We start from the raw sequence: 21,087 nt of genomic DNA on the forward strand, positions 1-21,087 counted from the left end.
AGGAGACCTCATTCCAGGGAAGGCCCAGGTAGAGGTGTTGAGGACAACTCATTCCAGGGGAGGCTAGGGACAGGTGTTGAGGAGAACTAATTCCAGGGGAGACCCAGGTAGAGGCGCTGAGGAGAATTAAGTGCAGTGGAGACCCAGGGACAGGTGCTGAGGAGAACTAATTCCAGGGGAGAATCAGGTCCAGGTGTGGAGGAGAAGTAATTCCAGGGGAGGCCCAGAGACATGTTCTGAGGAGAACAAATTGAGGGGATATCGGGGACAGGTGCTGAGGAGAATTAAGTGCAGTGGAGACCCAGGGACAGGTGCTGAGGAGAACTAATTCTATATGAGACCCAAGCACAAGTCTGAAGAGAAAAAATTCCAGGGGAGATCCAGGGACTGGTGCTGAGGAGACTAATTCCAGGTGAGGCCCAGGTGCAGGTGCTGAGAAGAAATAATTCCAGGGGAGACCCAGGGAGAGGTGCTGAGGAGAACTAATTCTGAGGGGAGACCCAGGTGCTGAGGAGAACTAATTCCAGGGGAGGCCCAGGGAGAGGTGCTCAGGAGAACTCATTCTGAGGGGAGACCCAGGTGCTGAGGAGAACTAATTCTAGGGGAGGTCCAGGTCCAGGTTCTGAAGAGAACTCATTCTCAGGGAGGCCCAAGGACAGGTGCTGAGGAAAACTAAATCCAGGGGAGACCTAGGGACAGGTGCTGAGGACAAATAATTCCAGGGGAAACCCTGGTGCTGGGGAGGTCTAATTCCAGGGAGGCCCAGGTACAGGTTCTGAGGAGAACTAATTCCAGGGGAGCCTAAGGCGAAGTGCTGAGGAAAACTAATTCCAGGGGAAACCCAGGGACAGGCGCTGTGGAGAACTAATTCCAGTGGAAACCCAGAGATGGGTGGTGAGGAGAACTAATTCCAGGGGAATCCCAGCGACAGGTGCTGAGGCAAACTAATTCTAGGGGAGGCCTAGGACCAGGTGCTGGGTAGAACTAATTCCGGGGGAGATCTGGGGAAAGATGTTGAGGAGAACTCATTCCAGTGGAGGCCCAGGGACAGGTGCTGAGTAGAACTCATTCCAGGGGAGATCCAAGTTCTGGTGCTTGGGGAGTCAGAACCAGGAGAGTACCCAGGAAGTTCCATACCCAGCACAGCCCCAGGTATAAATGACGGTGAGGTCTGACCCAGGAGAGGCCCAGGTGCAAGTGTAGGAAACATCCATATCCTAGGGAGACCCAGGTGAAGGTGAACAGGATATCCAGGAGAGGCCCAGCGGCAGGGAAAGGTGAGGCACGGGGCCAGGGAGGCCCAGATACACATACCGTGTAATGTAGATGCTGGGAAGCTGAGGTACAGGTGCAGGGCAATTGTAGACCCAGGGGAGATCCAGTTATGGGTGCCAAGGAGAGCTGAACCCAACGGCATCCCAGGTACATGTTCTTGTGGTGTCCAGGACCTTGGAGGACCAGATACATGTGTAGAGGAGGTCTTGACCCAGTGGAGTTTCAGGGGAGGGCCAGGTACAGGTGAGGGGTTGGTCCAGACACAGGAGAGGTCCAGGGGAAGCCCAGGCACAGGCAAAGTTGAGGTTTACATCCATGGGAGCCCCAGGTACAGGTGTTGTTTGTAACTGGCCCAGGAGAGGCCCAAGTACAGGTGAAGGGGAGGCTCTGGCACAGAGGAGGCCTAGGCACAGTTGTAGGGAAAGTCCACAGCCAGGGGAGACCCAGGTACAGATGCAGGAGAGATCCAGATCCTGGGGAGGCCCAGCTGCAGGTTAAATGGACGTGCAGACCCAGGAGATGTCCAGGGGCAGGTTAAGGGGAGGCCCAGGCCCAGGGGAGGCCCAGATGAGGTTCTAGTGCAGGTGTAGGTTGTACAGTTATAGGTGAGGCCCACCCCTGGGGAGGCCCAGAGGAGGCCCCTGAGAGGACTAGGGGAGGCCCAGGTACAGATAAAATGTAATTTAGAAGCTGGGAGCTGAGGTACAGGTACAGGGGAAGTCCAGAATCAGGGGAGGTCCAAGTCTAGGTCCAGGGCACGGTTCATACCCAGAGGACGCCCAGGTACATATTCTTGGGAGGTCCAGAGCCAGGGGAGTACCCAGGAGGGTCCATATTCAGGGCAACGCCATCTACAAATGAAGGAGAGGTCTGACACAGGAGAGGCCCAGGTGCAGGTGCAGGAGAGGTCCAGACTCATGAGAGGCTCAGGTAGAGTCTAGACCCAGGTGAAGCCCAGGGACATCCTAGATATAGCCCAAAGCAGGTGAGGCCCTCGTATTCCTCCTGGGGAGGCCCCGGTCCTCAGGAGGCCCAGGGGAAGTCAGGGGAGGCCCAGGTATAGATTAGGTTCAGGAGGAGCAGTGGTAGTCCAGACCTCAGGGAGGTCCACATGCAGGTGGAGGTCTAGAGCTAGGGGAAGCCAAGATACACATGGAGGGTTGGTCCAGACCCAGCTGAGGCCCAGGGACAGCCCAGGTGAGGCCGAAGAGCAGGTGAGGCCCATGTACTCATTCAGGGAAGGCCCAGGCCCTCAGGAGGCCCAGGGGAGGTAAGGGGAGGCCCAGGTGCAGATGTGGTCCTGGTACAGGTGAATTGGTGTCCAGACTCAGGGAGGCCCATGCATAGGTGGAGGGGAGGTCTAGACCAAGGGGAGGTCCATGGGAAATTGAGTCCCAGGTGCAGCTAAAGGGGAGGTCCAGACCCAGGGGAGACCCAGCTGCAGGTCCAGGAGTTGTCCAGACTCAGTGGAACCCCAGACACAGGGGAAGGGGAGTTCCAGGCCCTGGGAAGGCTCAGGGAAACCCAAGAATGGGTGAGGCCCAGATAAGTTTTAGGGGAGGTCCAGACCTAAGGGATGCCCCGTTACAGGTAAAGGAGTGGTCCAGTCTCAGGGGAGACCCAAGAACAGGTGCAGCGGAGGCCCAGGCAGAGGGGAGGCCCAGGTGCAGGTGCAGGTGCAGAGGAGGTCTAGACCAAGGGAGGTCCAGGGAAAATGCAGTCCCAGGAGAGGCTCAGGTACAGTTAAGGGGAGGTCCAGGCAGAGTGGAGACCCAGGGGGGAACAAGGTAGAGGTGTAGGGAGGGTCTATACCCATTGGAGGCCCAGGTGCAGTTGCAGGAGAGGCCCAGACTTAAGGGAGCCTCAGGGGAGGCCCAGGTACAGATGAAGGGGAGGTCCAGAAACAGGAGCCTCCCAGGGGAGTCCCAGGTATAGGTGAGGGGAAGGTCTAGATGTAGGCAAAGCCCAGGGGAGGCTCACGTGTAGGTGAGGACCGGGCAGAGGTACATTGTTAGTCTAGACTTAAGGGATGCACAGTTACAGGTGCAAGAGAGGTCCAGGTCCAGGTGCAGTTCTCAGCAGAACTTCCAGGCATAGGGGAGACCCAGGGGAGGCCCAGGTGCAGGTGAGCCCTAGGTATAACGGACATGGTCATCCAGACTTAGGGGAGGCCCAAATACAGGTTCAGTTGAGGCCCAGATGTAGGTTATGTGGTTGTCCAGACCCAGGGATAATGAGGTATAGGTAAAGGGGAAGTCATGACCCAGTGGAGGTCCAAGGGACATTCAGACAGAGGGCAGGCACAAGTCCAACTGAAGGGAAGGTCCATTTCAGGAGAAGACCAGGTACATGTGGGTAGGAGGCCCAGGAGAGATGAGGTCCAGGTATAGGTACAGGGGAGGCCCAGAGGTGCATGAGGCCCAGGTACAGATGAGGTGGTACTCCGGACCCAGAGGAGGCCCAGGTACAGGTGCAGGAGAGGTCCAGACTCATGGGAGGGTCAAGGGATGTCCAGGTAAGGGTGCAGGGGAGTCCAGACCCAGGTGAGGCCCAGGGATAGGTATAGCCCAAAGCAGGTGAGACCCAGATACTCCTTCAGGGGAGGCCCAGGCTACAGGAGGCCCAGGGGAGTCTTAGGTGCAGATGAAGGCCAAGTGTAGGTGCATTGGTAGTCCAGACTCAGGAAGGCCCAGGTTCAGGTGCAGGGGAGGTCTAGGCCAAGGGGAGGTCCAGGGGAAGTACAGTCCCAGGAGAGGCCCAGGTGCACCTAAAGAAGAGGTCCAGACCCAGGGGAGACCTAGGTTAAGGTGTAGGGAGGGTTTATACCCAGTGGAGGCACAGGTGCAGGTGAACGTGAGGCCCAGGCAGAGGGGAAGACCAGGGGAGGCCCAGGCACAGGTGATGTGTATTCCAGGAAAAGGGTAGGCCCTGGCCCAGGTACAGGTGAGGCCCAGGTATAAGTACACAGGGGTTCACATCGGGGGGAGGCTGAGAGAAGGCCAGGTGAGGCCAAAGACCAGTTGAGGCCAATGTGCAGGTGCAGGTGCAGCCCAGACCCAGGGATAGCCCAGTTTCAGATTATGCTCAGGTGCAGATGAAGTGGTATTCCAGACCCAAGGAGACCCAGGAAAGGTGCAGGTGAGGTCCAGTCCCAAGGGAGGCCTAGGAAAGATGAGAGGAGGTCCTGACAAAGGAATGGTCCAGGGGGCCCACAAACAGGTGAGGTCTGCGTAAAGGATCAGAGGATGTCCTGACCTAAGGGATGCCCAGTTACAGGTGAAGGAGAGGTTCAGTCTCAGGGGAGGCCCAGGTGCAGGTGCAGGGGAGGCCTAGGCAGAGGGGAGGCCCAGGGGAGCCCCAGGAGCAGGTGAGGCCCAGGTGCCCTCCTGCACACCTGACTGGGGTTGCTGCCAGAACTCCAGAGCCCCTGTGAGGGTGACATTTGCTGTGGCTGCTCAGGACCCTCACCTTCTCCCGAGGCCCCAGAAGTCTTACCTCTCTGTCCTTCCAGTGGCCCCTGGGCTTAGACTCTGTTGTGAATGTGGGTGATTCTGAGTGGGTTTAAATGCTTTCCTCTGGATACTGGTTGTCTCTCATCCCTTCTCTTGACCACCAGAACTTCTAGAGAGGGCTGCCCAGGGCCTGGCCAACATTGGCATCTATTTGTCTCAAGTTCCCCATGGGATTCTGGAGCTGGTGGGCTGGCCCTCTGTTGGACCCCCCACACCAGCTGCCCATATCTCTGGGGTTCAGGCTTTGACATCGCTGCTATCTGGTAGAGGGGGAGGGCCTCTCTGAGTCTTGTCCCTCCTGTGATGCTCATCGTCTCTGCCCAAGGGGCCCATGTTGGTGCCTTTGCTCCTTCATCTTCTGGGGGGTGTTGGCTCCCTCTGGTTCCCTGACTCTCCCCTGAGTTCAGTCCCAGAGCTTGGTGGGGCTCCCAGAACCATGAGTGGTCAGTGTTGAAAAGATATTTCCACTGGGTTTTAAGGTCTCATTCCAAAGGCCGTGGCTGCCCATGGCAGCAATTCCAAGTCAGGAAGTAAGCGAGGAAAAGCCTGAGTTCTCCCTGCGTCCAGCCTCCTGGGCTGGACCCCAGTCTGAGCTTGTTGGATTCTCAGGATGTGTGTTCCAGAGTTGCTCTTCCTCTGGACCCCGTCTGGCCCTGAGGTTGGGTCCTGCATTGCTGCCTTGTGTGGCATTGCCCAGAGGGAGGACCCTGCAGAACCTCCCTCCACAGAGGGGCAGCACCTCCCTGGCTGAGCCCCCAGCCTCTGAGAGCAGACCTTGAGGAGCCCTGGGAGGAGCGGTGCTGCGTGGGGATCCTTTCGGCCTCCCCTGAACCCCTGACCATCTCAGAGGAGGGCTCCTTCACACCCTCTCCTGCTGTGCACACAGCTCTTCCCATTGGTCCCATTCATCCCTTGAAGGACATCTCAGCTCCTTCTATAGTTTGGCTATTGTGGACATTGCTGTATGACATTGGGGAGCACATACCCCTTCTTTTCACTGCATCTGTATCTTTGGGATACATAAGACCATAGTCTTAGTGAACCAACGGATGTTAAATTAGGTGTACATTAAAAACTACATCAAAATCTCAGTACTACATAATAATACACATTTATTTCATTCACATGACTTGGCTGGGTGTCCTGTTGACCTGGGATGGACTTACCCACATAACTGTAGGTCATTGGGGAGCCACTTGTCTTTGGGATAAATACCCAGTAGAGCAATTGCTGGGTTGCAGGACAGTTCTATTTTTAATGTCTTGAGGAACCTCCATAATGTTGTTGAGAGTTCCTCTTCCTAGTTATACTGTTGAGGGATGGTTGAGCGAATGAACAGATTCTAAATTACCAACCACAACCCAAGTACAATGCACCCTAGAAAAAAATCTGAAGTGGTTATTATGCCTCCATCAGAAAGTATGAAAACCCAACTTTTGTATCAACATGGACGGGACTGGAAGAGATTATGCTGAGTGAAATAAGTCAAGCAGAGAGAGTCAATTATCATATGGTTTCACTTATTTGTGGAGCATAAGAAATAACACGGAGGACATGGGGAGCTGGAGAGAAGGGAGTTGAGGGAAATTGGAGGGGGAGATGAACCATGAGAGACTATGGACTCTGAAAAACAATCTGAGGTTTTTGAAGGGGTGGGAGGTGGGAGGTTGGGTGAGCCTGGTGGTGGGTGTTAAGGAGGACACGTATTGCATAGAGCACTGGGTGTGGTGCATAAACAATGAATTCTGGTACACTGAAAAGAAATTAAAAAAAAAAACAAAAAAAAATCTGAAGTGGTTAGAAGCTACCACAGAAAAGCAAACAAAGCCAAAATGGAACGAAACAGTATAAAGGGGGGAGGTAAGACAGACTATAATCTCACAGAGTGGACAAAGCAGGGTGATCCACTTATTCCTGATTGAATTTTGGTGTGTGTGTTAGAAGACACTACATCCCAAAATTGCAAAGAAATCAAAACTCATATATAAAAATAAAATCAAATAGAGAGAAAAAAGGACTAGAATGAGGGGTAAATGTATAAAAGGTAGACATGAAAAAAAAAAGCAACTTAAAAACACAAATTGGTAAAATAAGAATCTAGTTGAAGTGGGAAAAAGGTAAAAAAGAAAAAAAGAAATGGAACATTTCAGACTGAAAGATCAATAAGTCAGGAGGAAACACTTTGAGCTCAATATACTATCTTCCCCTGGCTTTGGAGTTTTACAGTCTTGGGGGATCCACGAGCTTGTCATTCACCTGTTCTTCTATAGTGCCTGCTGCTTGGCTTCTCAGGCGTCTTTGTCTGGGAAGCGTTCCCTCACCCTTGTCAGGGGGATGGGTTCAATGTGAGCTGCTTGTGTGGTTTTTGGTCCCTGGCAGCTTTCCCTGCCTCTTCAGAGGGTCAGAGCAAACACGGCCATGTGGGTATCTGGCCCAAAGCTGCGAGACCACAGTACCTCCTCTTCAATAAACCTCTGGGTCAAACCATCTCCACTTCTGTGTACACCAAACTCTGAAGACTCCCAATGTTTTTGTCCACTGCAGTTCTCCCCGGGGGAATCCCAGGGAACTGCAAGCATATCTGTACTTTGTGTCTTTGCAACGGTGAGTGGTTGTGGGCTAGCATGTGCACCCTACTACTCTGCCACTCCCTGCTCAGAGCAGAATGCTGCCCCATTGTCCTTTCCAGGGTGGCTACCACCCTGAGAGCTGTTGCCTAGTCATGGGTGCAGCCTTTTTGTCCCTTTCAGGGGATGGCAAATGGCTTCCATGTTCCAGTCCTTTTCAGGGTGCTCAGGCATAAAGAGGTCACCTGACTGGCCTGTTCACAATTTATGGTGACCAGGGCTGGGGGTCCTTTCTGGGTTGGCCGACTGTAACCAGTTTCCCTGCTCCACTATTTGGGCACTCTTTGGTTCAGGCATCCCCAATCTTTTGGTGTCCCCTAGGATCCAGAGACCACAATGATCCACCTAGAATTCTGCCCTTTTCACCCCTTGAGCCCCTTTCAGAAAGGGATGTTTCTCACTGGAGCAGATTTCTAAGGGTTCTGATTTTGCACTCTTGTGTTATATCACTTTCCAGTAGTCAAAGTTTAGATGCTCCCTCCCCCCTCCATTTATCTTCCAATACTTCCCATAGATTCATGACTCCACACCTCCTCACTTGCAAAAAACAGTCATTTTTCTGCTTGTAAAGTTCCAGATATATTTCCATTTTTTTGTATAATATGTGAATTATTTTATTTTCATTAACATATAATGTTTTATTAGCCCCAGGTGTACAGGTCTGTGAATCGCCAGGTTTACACACTTCACCACTCACCATAGCACATACCTTCCCCAATGTCCATAACCCAACCACCCTCTCCCTCCCCCCTCCCCCCAGCAACCCTCAGTTTGTTTTGTGAGATTGAGTCTCTTATGGTTTGTCTCCATCCCGATCCCATCTTATTTCATTTTTTACTTCCCTACTCCCCAAACCCCCCACATTGCCTCTCAAATTCTTCATATCAGGGAGGTCCAGATATATTTTCTTACATCTCAGGCTGAATTCATGGGTGTTCAGAATGGTTTGATAGATATCCAGCTAAATTCAAGGGACCAGATGAAATGAGGTCCCCTACTCTTCTGTCATTTTGCTTCCCCCCTTTTTTCTTTTATTTCTTTCTTTCCTCCTTTCTTTTCTGGACACAATGACTAGAAGGAGATATTCATAGCAAAAGAAAGAACCAGAGGTAGTACTCTCTGTCATAGATTTAGTCAATACAGATATAAGTAAGATGTTGGAACTAAAATTCAAAATAACAATTGTAAAGATACTAGGTGGGCTTAAAAAAACACAGAGGATACTAGAGAATCTCTTACTGCAGAAATAAAAGAACTAAAATCTCATCAGGGCAAAATTAAAAATGCTATTACTGTGATGTGGTCATAAATGGAGGCTTTAACAGCTAGGAGAAATGAGCAAGAAAAGAGAGTCAGTGATATAGAAGACAAAATGATGGAAAGTAAGGAAGCTGAGAAAAAGAGACAGAAACAACAACTACTGGATCATGAGGGGAGACGTCAAGAAATCAGTGATACCATAAAGTATAATAACATTTGAATAATAGGGGTCCAAGGAGATGAGGGAAGAAGGAGAGGGGCAGAAGGTTTATTTGAACAAATTATACCTGAGAACTTCCCTAATCTGGTGTAGGAAACAGGCATTCAAGTCCAGGTGGCACAGAGACCCCCTTCAATATCAATAAAAATAGGTCAACAACCCAACCTATAATATTGAAGATTGCAAACTTCAGAGATAAAGAGAAAATCCTAAAAGCAGATTGGAATAAGAGGTCCATAACCTACAAGGGTAGACATATAAGGTTGGCAGCAGACCTATCCACAGGGACCAGGCAGGCCAGAAAGGCCTGCCATGATATATTCAATGTGCTAAATGGGAAAAATATGTGGCCAGACCACTTGATCCAGCAAGGATGTCATTCAAAATACGAGAGATAAATAGCTTCCAGAACAAACAAAAACTAAAAGAATTTGTGATCACTAAATCAGCCCTACAAGAAATATTAAACTTGATCCTTCAAGTGAAGAGACAAACCCAAAATAACAAAGACCAAAAAGGAACAGAGACAGCCTACAGAAACACTGACTTTACAGGTAACAAAATGACATTAAGTTAATCTCTTTCAATTAACCTGAAAGCAAATGGACTAAATGCTCCAATAAAAAGGCACAGGGTATGAGACTGTAATAAAAAACAAGACCCTTTGATATTCTGTCTGTAAGAAACTCATTTTACTTATTTATTTTTTCTTTCTTTTTAAAATTTATTATTATTTTTATTAATATATAATGTATTATTAGCCCCAGGGGTACAGGTCTGTGAATCGCCAGGAACAAACTCATTTTAGACCCAAAGACACCTCCAGATTAAAACTGAGGGGGTAGAGAAGCATTTATCATGTCAATGGAGTTCAAAGGAAAGCTGGAGTAGCAATCCTCATATCAAAGAAATTGGAGTTTGAACCAAAGACTGTAGTAAGAGAGGAAGTGGGATGCTATATCATACTTAAAGAGTCTACCAAACAAGAAGATCTAGTACTTATAACTATTCATGCTCCTAATCTGGGAGAAGCCTTTTACATCAACCAATTAATAATCAAAGTAAAGAAACACATAGATAATACAATAATACTAGGGGACTTCAACACCTCACTCACAGCAATGGCCAGATCATTAGAGCAGAAAATCAACAAGGAAACAAGGACTTTGAATGACACACTGGGACAGATGGACATCACAGATATATAAAGAACATTCCATCTCAGAGCAACAGAATACACATTCTTCAAGACTGCACATGGAACATTCTCCAGAATAGATCATATGCTGGGTGACAAATCAGGTCTCAAAGGATAACAGAAGATTAGGATTATACCCTGCATATTTTCAGACAACAATGCTTTGAAACTGGAACTTAAGGTCAGGAAGAAATTTGGAAGATACTCAAGCACTTGGAGGTTGAAGAGCATTCTGTTAAAGAATGAATGGACCACTGGGTGTTATATGCAAACAAGGAATCATGGGACACTACATCAAAAACTAATGATGTATTCTATGGTGACTAACATAACATTAAAAAAAAAGAAAAAAGGGAGAAAATAAAATAAAATAAAATAAAATAAAATAAAATAAATGAATGATTGGGTTGACCAGGAAGTTAAAGAAAATTAAAAAATTCATGGAAACTAGTGAAAATGAAAACACAACTTTTCAAAACCTTTGGGAGGCAGCAAAGGCAGACTTAAGAGGAAACTATAAAGCAATTCAAACATTTCCCAAGAAACAAGCAAAGTCCCAAATACACAAGCTAACCTTACAACTAAAGGACCTGGAGAAAGAACAGCAAATGAAGCCTAACAAAGCAGGAGAAGAGAAATAATAATGATTACAGCAGAAATCAATGAAACAGAAACCAGAAGAACAGTAGAAAAGATCAATGAACTTAGAAGCTGGTTCATTGAAAGAATGAATAACATTGATAAACCTCTGGCCAGACTTATTCAAAAGAAAAGAGAAATGACCCAAATAAATAATATCATGAATGAAAAAGGAGAGATCACAACCAACACCAAAGAAATACAAACAATTATAAGAACCTATTTTGAGTAATTATATGCCAACAATTTAGGCACTCTTGATGGAATGGATGCATTCCTAGAAACGTATAAACTACCAAAAATGAAACATGAAGAAACAAAAAAATCTGAACAAGCCAATAACCAGCAAAGAAATTGAAGAAGTAATAAAAAATGCCTCCTCCCCCCGCCAAAAAGATCTGAGGACCAGATGGCTACCCAGGGGAATTCTACCAAACTTTTAAAGAAGAAATAATACCTATTCTCCCAAAGCCATTTCAAAAAAATAGAAACAAGGATGTGAATCGTATCCTCTGTCATTGAATGACATGATTCACACACTTGAAATAATAATTATATGGGAAGAGAGAACTTTATAAAACTGATGAATAAGTGGGAAAAAAACCACTTATTCAAAATCACAGGTTGAATACAAGTGGTTAACAGACACATGAATAAATGTTCATCATCACTAGCCATCAGGGAGATTCAAATCAAAACCATATTGAGATACCACCTTACACCAGTTAGAATGGCCAAAATTAACAAGACAGGAAACAACATGTGTTGGAGAGGATGTGGAGAAAGGGGAACCCTCTTACACTGTTGGTGGGAATGCAAGTTGGTGCAACCACTTTGGAAAACAATGTGGAGGTTCCTTAAGAAATTAAAAATAGAGCTCGCCTATTATCCTGCAATTGCTCTAGTGTGTATTTACCCCAAAGATGAGATGTAGTGAAAAGAAGGGCCATCTCTACCCCAATGTTCATAGCAGCAATGGCCACAGTTGCCAAGCTGTGGAAAGAGCCAAGATGTCCTTCAACAGAGAGATGGATAAGGAAAATGTGGTCCATATATGCAATGGAATATTATGCCTTCATCAGAAAGGACGAATACCCAACTTTTGTATCAACATGGGTGGGACTGGAGGAGATTATGCTGAGTGAAATAAGTCAAGCAGAGAGAGTCAATTATCATATGGTTTCACTTATTTGTGGAGCATAAGGAATAACATGGAGGGCATTGGGAGATGGAGAGGAAAAGGGATTTGGTGGGAATTGGAGGGGGAGATGAACCATGAGAGACTGTGGACTCTGAGGAACTAACAGGGTATCAGAGGGGAGGATAGTGAGGGGATGGGTTAGTCCAGTGATGTGTATTAAGGAGGGCATGTATTACATGGAGCTCTGGGGGTTATATGCAAACAATGAATCATGAAACACTACATAAAAAACTAAAGAGAGTTTTGAAGGGGAGGGGGTTGGGTGAGCCTGGTAGTGGGTATTGTGGAGGGCACGTGTTGCATGGAGCACTGGGTGTGGTACATAAACAATGAATTCTGGAACACTTAAAATAAATTAAAAAAAAAAAACTCGGAAAAAATAAACATTAAGTCTAAAAAAAACCCCAAACCCAAAACCAAAACAACAGAAACCTAATGATGTTCTGTACGGTGACTAACATAATGATAAAAAACAAAAAACAAAAAGCAAAACAAAAACTAATGATGTGGGCACCTGGGTGGCTTAGTCAGTTCAGTGGCTGCTTTTGACTTAAGTCATGATCCTGGAGTCCTGGAATCAAGCCCCCACATTGGGCTCATTGCTCAGTGGTAAGTCTGCTTCTCCCTCTCCCTCTGATCCCCTCTCTGCTTGTGCTTGCTCCCTCTGTGTCTCAAATAAATAAATACATAATTACAAAAAATGATATACTATATGTTGGCTAACTGCACATAATAAAGCAAAAAAAAAAAAAGGTGTTATTTTATGCAAACCTTTTTACCTGTGTTTTTATTTCAGTATATTTGGACTCTTCAAACCTTCCCCTAAAAGACTGGGATCCCCATGAGAATATGATTCATTGTCCCAAACTTCTGTCACTTTGGTATGATGAAGGCAGGGGAATTCATGTACTTCATATCTCCTTAGCCCATCACCACAGCTGCCCCTGCCCCAGGGTTTCTGGCACAACCAGGATATGGGTTCTCACACAGTGTGTCTCCCACAGTGAAACATGGCTATGTCCTCTGACCTCAGACTGCTCAGCTCCATGTAGGCTGTGCTAGCAGATGTGTCTACCATCTGGGTGACTCTGCCATGGAATGTCATGCATAACTTGTGGCACCATCTTCACGGTCAATGAACCCACTCCATTCAAGCCTTTGTCCAGGGGCCTGTCACGTGCAGTGCATATAGTAGTCAATGACCATGTACCCAGATGCCTATGGCAGACCTTCCTGGATGCTCCAGCTTCCTCACCTCAGCCCCAGACTGCATCAGCTGCACCTGGGAGTACACGCCTGTGGAGAGGGAACATGTGGGGATGAAGTCATTCTTGATTGGCCTTTGACCCCTTCTCAGCCCAGAGACTGAGAGTCCCTTACCTGTAGCCAGTGCCACCAAGATGAGGGTTCTCCAGCTCCAAGTCATGGTGAGGGGCTGTGCTCTCAGGAGCTACTGTAGTGGAGGGGTGCCATTGTTGGGTGATGCTCTCAGGTCCCAGGCATCCTCATATCTAACCTCCCATACCTCAGATCATTTGCATATTCATGAGACAGAATATCTCATACTCAAAACCAGACCCATCAAGAGAAGGAGCAGATAGACATCACACGGTCCATGGTCAGTAGGACGTTGAGAGCCCAAGTCCTAATCTTTGTTTGAGTACATGTGTACCCTGCCAGCTCCCTGAACTGTGTGCTGAGCTTCTCCCACTAAGGAAAAAGAACGCACAGGGAATTCTCCTCATTTTGAAACCAATTTTGAATGACAGAGAGACTGTCTGAACCTGTTCTTGGCTCTGATACCTAGATGTTTTATACCTGGATCAGTGGGTCTCCAAAATGCTGCATCCAATGAGGAAATAATGCATTCAGTCCTCCATCTCTTTACAATTAAGATATCTAAAAGCCCTGGAATATCATCCTTTTCAAATGTGCTTCTCATTGCCTTGAGTTTGGTAAATGTTCCTGATAGAACAGGATATTTACACACCCTTTAGCATTTCTTGTCCTACTCATATTTAAATTATTTTCTGGAAAAGGAGACCCCAGTTTCTGAGAGGAAAGACTTCCCCAGACCCCTGTGCACCTGCTCCTGGGGCAGCAGCCCTGTGCTGTGGGGTCCTGAGCATCCTCAGCAGCTGACACCCCAGCCCTGAAGGCAGGATCCTGTCTGGGCTCACAGGGTATTTACTGCAGTGTCTCTACTCCAGGATTACAGGTGAAGGGAAGCAGAATATGCCAACCCACATGTGCCCTTGGATTAAATGTACTTGAGAAATGACCTGTGCAGAGACATGCTGATCTCCTCTGTCCCCCTGAAAGCTGGACATGAGTCTCCTAGGGGAAAGGCACCCTTCCTGTACCAGGATGAGACAGATGTCCTTAGCACCAGAAATGGAAGTTTAAGGCCCAGAAGACTGTACAAATACACCTTACTTCCTTGCTAACTTGAGTATGTTAGTTTATGTTTCCAGAACAGAAGTGCTGCACATGAAAAACCAGAGTAGAGGAGATGAGTCTGCTTCTGGTTTGGATGAAATATCTCCTCACAAGAGCTTGATGTTGTGTGTAGAGGGTCCTTGTGGGTCTCCTTCAAGGTCAGCAGTGCTGCTGGGGCCTGGGAGCACTCTGGTGACGGCAACAGTGTGCCATCCTCCAGCCTGTACTCAGGGCCATGGACAATTGGACCACACACAAAGTACACCAGCATAGGCAGGGCCTGTGTCCCCCCAGCCTGGGAGTCTGGGCACTGGGCTCATGACCAGGAAGAGGAGGCATGAAAAGTGCAGGGACTCTGGGCTGTGCTCACTGCTGCTGGCATAGTGTGGACACCAGCAGGTGTGAGCCTGGTCCTGTGGCTGAGACAGTCTGGAACAGTCATCCCCTGACCATCATTGGACTGTAGCTGGGAGCCTTGGTGACACCATGTCTGTGGGGGAGGGTGACCTGAGAATTGGATGAGGAAAAGCAGTGCCAAGTTAGCTGACTCAGATGACACAGTTCCAGGTCACCTGCTAAGCAGGGCAGCAGAGGGACAGGTGAGGGGGTCAGCTCTCTCCAAGATCCGCCTCAGTTCCATAGGACCACTCATCATTAGGACTTCTCTGGTTCTGTCTCTTCAGGGGGCTCCATTCTGCTGGTCATCTCCACTCCCGACACCTGCTCCTTGGATCTCAGGCAGCACTTTCACCTAGATCTGTGTTTCTGCCAGAGACTTCATAGATATTTCTGGATAAATAATGGACTAAGAGTAGGGACAGGTATTGGTCAAGATGGCAAGGAACCAAGGAACAGATCTGTGGCCCAGAATGGAGGGTCCAGGACTTGGTCAGGAAATGGTAGGGACCCAGTCTTCAAGCTGATGTCACTCTTGTCCCTGAGCATGCCTACAATCTCCTCCTTAGACAGATCTGTGTACTGTAGCCCCTCAGTGGTGACCTGGTGTTCTGGTCCTGTGTGGGGAGGGGAATTATAAATTCTAATGGCAAACCCCTGTGAGCCAGAAGGACTGGGTGTGGATGTGACCCTCACAGGTTGCTCCAGAGGTTACCTCTCATTCCTTAAGCAGAAGACAGCCCAGTGAGAACACTGTGTCCTGTTGCAGGTGCAGAGTGGGGTGCAGGATTGGCAGCATCCTTGCCCCCTACATGCACTGCAACATGAGGTCCTAGATCACATCTGAGAGGCTGTGGTCTACCTCTGGGGACAAGCACGTCCCATCTGCCATGTCTGCTAGAATCTGTGGGTGTTCAGAGAATCAGGAATGTGACCTCCTCCTTTTGGTTCACCCTATCACCTCAGGGAAAACTATAAAAGGGGACCTTGACATTGTTAATTATGTAAAGTACTTGCTAATATTAAAGAATGAATGCCCAGAGAAGATGAGATGAATATGGAAGGGATAAAATACACAAGGAAAGCAGGAAATAATTGTAAATTATATCGGGAGACAATGTGAACCTGGTAGCTTATAACCTTATGAGAATCTATTCTCTACAAACAAAAAAGCTTTTTATTTTGATGAAGTCCCCAAAGTTAATTTTTGCTTTTCTTTCCCTTGCCTTAGAGAGGTGTCTTGAAAGAAGTTGCTGTGGCCAGTGTCGAAGAGGTTACTGCCTGTGTTCTCTAGTATTTTGATGGATTTCTGTCTCACATTGAGGTCCTTCAACCATCTGGAGTTTATTTTTGTGTGTAGTGTAAGAGAATGGTCCAGTTTCATTCTTCTGCATGTGGTTGTCCCGTTTTCCAAGAACAATTTGTGGAAAAGACTGTCTTTTTTCCTTTGGATGTTCTTTTGTGATTTGTCAAAGAGTAGCTGACCATAGAATTGAGGGTCCATTTCTGGGGTCTCTATTCTGTTCCATTGATCTATGTGTTTGTTTTTGTGCCAGTACCATACTCTCTTGATGACTATAGCTTGGTAATATAGCTTGAAATCAGGCATTGTGATGGCCCCAGCTTTTGTTTTCTTTTTCAACATTTCCCTGGTGATTTGGTGTCTTTTTGGGCTCCAACACATTGTAGAATTGTTTGTTCCAGTGCTGTGAAAACTGTCAATGGTATTTTGACACAGATATTATTGAAAGTGTAAGTTGGAGGAGGGGGGCAAGATGGCAGAGAAGTAGGAGACGCTGTTTCAACCTGGCCCCCTAAACTGAACTTATTATCAATCAGACCACTCTGAACATTCATGAAATCAGCCTGAGATGCAGGCTTATACACTTCTGGATCTCTATGGGGGCAGAAGACACCAGTGATGAAATAAAGCAGTGGAGTTTGAATGATGGGACTGATATCGGAGGATAAAGAGATGGGGGAGAGAGCCTCCCAAAGTGACCCTTTGGAAAGTAATACCTCAATACGAGAGTGTCCTGTGATTGGGGACCAGCATTAACTTGGAGTCTGGTATAAAGCACTCAAAAAGAGCAAAAGATCTTAAGGGGCAACTGGTGGAATGGGGTGGTTATGGGAATGGGCTTAAGCCCACTAACCCAGGATGGCTACTGCCAGCCAGCGCCATGCCAGAAAGAGTGTGATGAAGCATCCAGGCCATGGTCCCTGAGCCATTGGCCCATGTGAGAGAGTCCGGGTGCACGCCAGCCAGTGCTCTCTAGAACCACAGTTTGTTGCACTCTGTACCCACCTGCACAGTGGGGGCCTGAGCCATGCTCCACACCCTCCCCTAAGAGAGGTCCATGCAGGCTCTAGCCAGTGGTCTCTATGACCAACCAAGAGTCTGAGCACTCCCAGCCCAGGCCAACATGAAAATCTCAGTGTGCTGTCTCTGGTTGGGATCTCTCCGGCTGTCTGGACCTGCCCAGACAGCAGCCTGGCAAAGGCAGCCACTGGAAGTGGGCTCCCTGGACCGATATTGCTCATGGTTTTAGTAGCACCAGGGTGCAGAGACAAGTGGCTCCTGCGACACCTGAGATGGTGGCTGGGGACATGCTTGGCTGGTGGGAGGCCGCAGAGGGGGAGTCTATGTGCTCTGGACCACCCAGAGGGGATCAGACTGAGGCTTCTCTCTGAGACAGAGGTCTGGGTGCAGTTTGTTTTCCTCTAAACCTCCGAAGAACCACCAAAAGCCACCAAGGGGGAAAAGAACCTCCCGAGAACAAAAGCCTGAATAACCAGGTTCCTCAGAGCGCAGCCCCTTGACAGGGGGCAGGAGGAGTCAACCCAAGCAAGACTGCCTGAAAAACAACCTGGCCGACCCCTCCCCCAGAGAGCAGGCAAAAAAAATGAGACAACAACCAACACGGTGTCCCCATAAAACTGTAAAACCCCAATATGAGGGGAAAGGAAGATATTAAACTCCCAGTATTGCCCTAAAACTTGTATACTTCATAGATACAACTTTTATTTTTGATTCATTCCCACTATTTTCATTCTTTTAATTTTTTTAGATAAATTTTTAACCTATTTATCATCACAATGAAATGTTCAGTACAACAAATTCCATACAAACCTTTTAACTTGTACTTTTTTTGGATACATACACCTGTGTTTTTCTTTTCCTTTTCTATTTTTTAAATATTCATATAGAGTAACCTTCAAGGTAATCTTCTTTACCCAATCAATACTACCCCTATATATAAATCAGTTTTAATCCCCCTTTATCATGGGAAAGTTGAGTCCTTTAACAAAGATATCAAGACACACCCAGGAAGAATCAAAATAATCTTCCTCGCCCACACTGAGAATTTATAACCAATCTCCCATCTTTTTCTTCTGTCAGTGTTTCTGTGTATTTGTTTTTGTTCTGGTAGTATATAAATCTTATACTTGGGGTTCATTTTGGCTGGGTTCTATTTTTTCTTGTCATCTACTTTTGTCGGCTTTTTTGTTTGTCTGTTTTTGTTGGTATATTTTATAAATCTTACCTTTGGGGCACATTTAGGCTGGTTCTTCTCTTTTCTCCCCCCCTTTCTTTTTTATTTCTTTTTGGTGGGGACTCCTGATTGCTCAGAAGCATTCCAGGGTGCACCTTTCCTGCAACATGGTTGATATATTCAGCTACACATCCGTTCAGCCATCTCTCACCAAAATGACTAGGAGGAGGAATGCCCAACAGAGGAAAAATTCAGACAGTGCCCCCTCCATCAGAGCTACTGGATATGGATAAACAGTATGTCAGAAAGGGAATTCAGGGTAACAATTATCCAGGCAATGGCTAGGTTAGAGAAAACCTTTAATGACAACATGGAATAGATTACAGCAGATGTAAGAGCCACCAGGGATGATGTTAACAATGCTCTCAATGAGTTCCAATCTAATCTAAATTCTCTGAAAGCTAAGGTAACTGAGGCAGAAGATAGAATTAGTGATCTAGGGGACAAATTTAGAGAAAAAGGATCAGGAAGAAGCCTGGAAAAAACAGGCTAGAAGCCCTGAAAACAGAATTAGGGAAATAAATGATGCCATGAAATGTTCCAATGTCAGAATTATTGGAATCCCCGACGGGGAGGAGAAAGAAAGAAGACTAGAAGATATAGTTTGACAAAATCTCCATGAAAAATTTCCCAATCTGGCTAATGGAACCAGCATTCATGTCATAGAGGCAAAAAGGGCTGCCCCCAAGATCATAGAATACAGAAAGAGTCAATTATCATATGGTTTCACTTATTTGTGGAGCATAACAAATAGCATGGAGGACAAGGGGAATTAGAGAGGAGAAGGGAGTTGGGGGAAATTGGAAGGGGAGGTGAACCATGAGAGACTATGGACTCTGAAAAACAATCTGAGGGGTTTGAAGCGGTGGGGGGTGGGAGGTTGGGGGATCCAGGTGGTGGGTATTAAAGAGGGCACGGATTGCATGGAGCACTGGGTGTGGTGCAAAAATAATGAATACTGTTATGCTGAAAATAAAAAAAATATATATATAAGAAAAAAAAAAAAAAAAAAAAAAAAGAAAGACCTCCAGACACCTCATTAGGAAAATGATGAATCATAATTGTAGACAGGAGCTCTTGAAAGCAGCTAGGGGGAAGAGATTCCTTATGTACAGAAGAAAGCCCATCAGAATAACTTCAGACATGTCCACAGAAACCTGGCAAGCCAGAAAGGGCTGGCAAGATGTATTCAGGGCACTAAATGAGAAGAACATGCACCCATGAATACTTTATCCAGCAAGACTGACATTCAAAATGGATGGATGGAGAGACAAAGAGCTTCCAAGACCCTCAAGGTTTAAAAGATTATGTAACCACCAAGCTGGCGCTGCAGGAAATATTAAGGGGGGGGTTCTATAAAAGAGGGAAAAAAACCAAGAATATCACTGAACAAAACCAGGAAAAGACCCTACCAAAATGGAGAATTTCAGACCAATATCCCTGATGAATATGGATGCAAAGATTCCCAACAAGATCCTAGCAAACAGGATCCAACAGCACATTAAAAAGATTATCCACCATGACCAGGTGGGATTCATCCCTGGGTTACAAGGATGGTTCAACATTCGCAAATCAATCAATGTGATAGAACAAAACAAAAATAGAAGAGAGAAGAACCACATGGTCCTCTCAATTTATGTAGGAAAAGCATTTTAGCATCCATTCCTGATTGAAATGCTTCAAAGTATAGGGATAGAGGGAACATTCCTGAACTTCATCAAATCTATCTATGAAAGACACACAGCAAATATCATCCTCAATGGGAAAAAGCTTGCAGCCTTCCCATTGAGATCAGGAACATGACAAGTATGCCCACTCTCACCACTCTTGTTCAACATAGTATTAGAAGTCCTAGCAACAGCAATCAGACAACCAAGAGAAATAAAAGGTATCCAAATTGGCAATGAAGAAGTCAAACTCACTCTCTTCACAGATGACATGATTCTTTATATGGAAAACCCAAAAGACTCCATCCCCAAACTACTAGAACTCATTCAGCAATTCAGTAACGTGGCAGAATACAAAGTCAATGTACAGAAATCCGTGGCTTTCTTATACACTAACAATGAAAATACAGAAAGGGAAACAAAGAGGGAAAGGATCTGTGCTCGAGGAACTACAGAACACTCATGAAAGAAATTGAAGAAGACTTAAAAAGATGGAAGACCATCCCATGCTCTTGGATCGGAAGAATAAACATTGTTAAAATGTCTATACTGCCTAGAGCAATCTATACTTTTAATGCCATTCTGATCAAAATTCCACCAGTATTTTTCAAAGAGCTGGAGCAAATAATCCCGAAATTTGTATGGAACCAGAAGAGACCCTGAATCGCTAAGGAAATGTTGAAAAACAAAAATAAAACTGGGGACATCACGTTTTTCTACAAGTTTTACTACAAAGCTGTGATCACCAAGACAGTATGGTACTGGCATAAAAACAGACACATAGACCAGTGGAACAGAGTAGAGAGCTCAGATATGGACCCTCAACTGTATGGTCAAATAATCTTCGACAAAGCAGGAAAAAATATACAGTGAAAAAAAGACAGTCTCTTCAATAAATGGTGCTGGGAGAATTGGACAGCTACAGGTAGAAGAAATGAAACTCGACCGTTCTCTTACCATACACAAAGATAAACTTGAAATGGATAAAAGACCTCAACGTGAGACAGGAATCCATCAGAATCCTAGAGGAGAACATAGGCAGTAACCTCTTCGATATCAGCCACAGCAACTTCTTTCAAGATATGTCTCCAAAGGC

General features: G+C 46.5%; 1 long non-coding RNA gene, 1 pseudogene and 3 gene segments (V, D, J or C); 1 reads left to right on the plus strand and 4 right to left on the minus strand.

Annotated features, from left to right (window-relative positions):
* LOC125104225 (immunoglobulin alpha-2 heavy chain-like) overlaps positions 1-21,087 on the minus strand; it is a 401,593-nt gene that overhangs the window by 177,531 nt on the left and 202,975 nt on the right.
* The window catches only part of LOC125104224 (immunoglobulin heavy constant gamma 1-like), a 233,152-nt gene that overhangs the window by 117,633 nt on the left and 94,432 nt on the right, over positions 1-21,087 (minus strand). Inside the window, 1 exon segment of the C gene segment in view lies at positions 19,716-19,732. Coding sequence covers positions 19,716-19,732 — 17 coding nt within the window.
* Positions 1-21,087, minus strand: part of LOC125104221 (Ig mu chain C region membrane-bound form-like) — a 141,148-nt gene that overhangs the window by 61,741 nt on the left and 58,320 nt on the right.
* Positions 1-21,087, plus strand: part of LOC125104252 (uncharacterized) — a 337,467-nt gene that overhangs the window by 50,005 nt on the left and 266,375 nt on the right. The gene's annotated exons all lie outside the window — the stretch shown is intronic.
* Positions 1-21,087, minus strand: part of LOC125104247 (immunoglobulin heavy variable 3-74-like) — a 28,523-nt pseudogene that overhangs the window by 2,261 nt on the left and 5,175 nt on the right.

Source organism: Lutra lutra, chromosome 7, assembly GCF_902655055.1.
Source record: "Lutra lutra chromosome 7, mLutLut1.2, whole genome shotgun sequence".
Classification (NCBI taxonomy): Eukaryota; Metazoa; Chordata; class Mammalia; order Carnivora; family Mustelidae; genus Lutra; species Lutra lutra.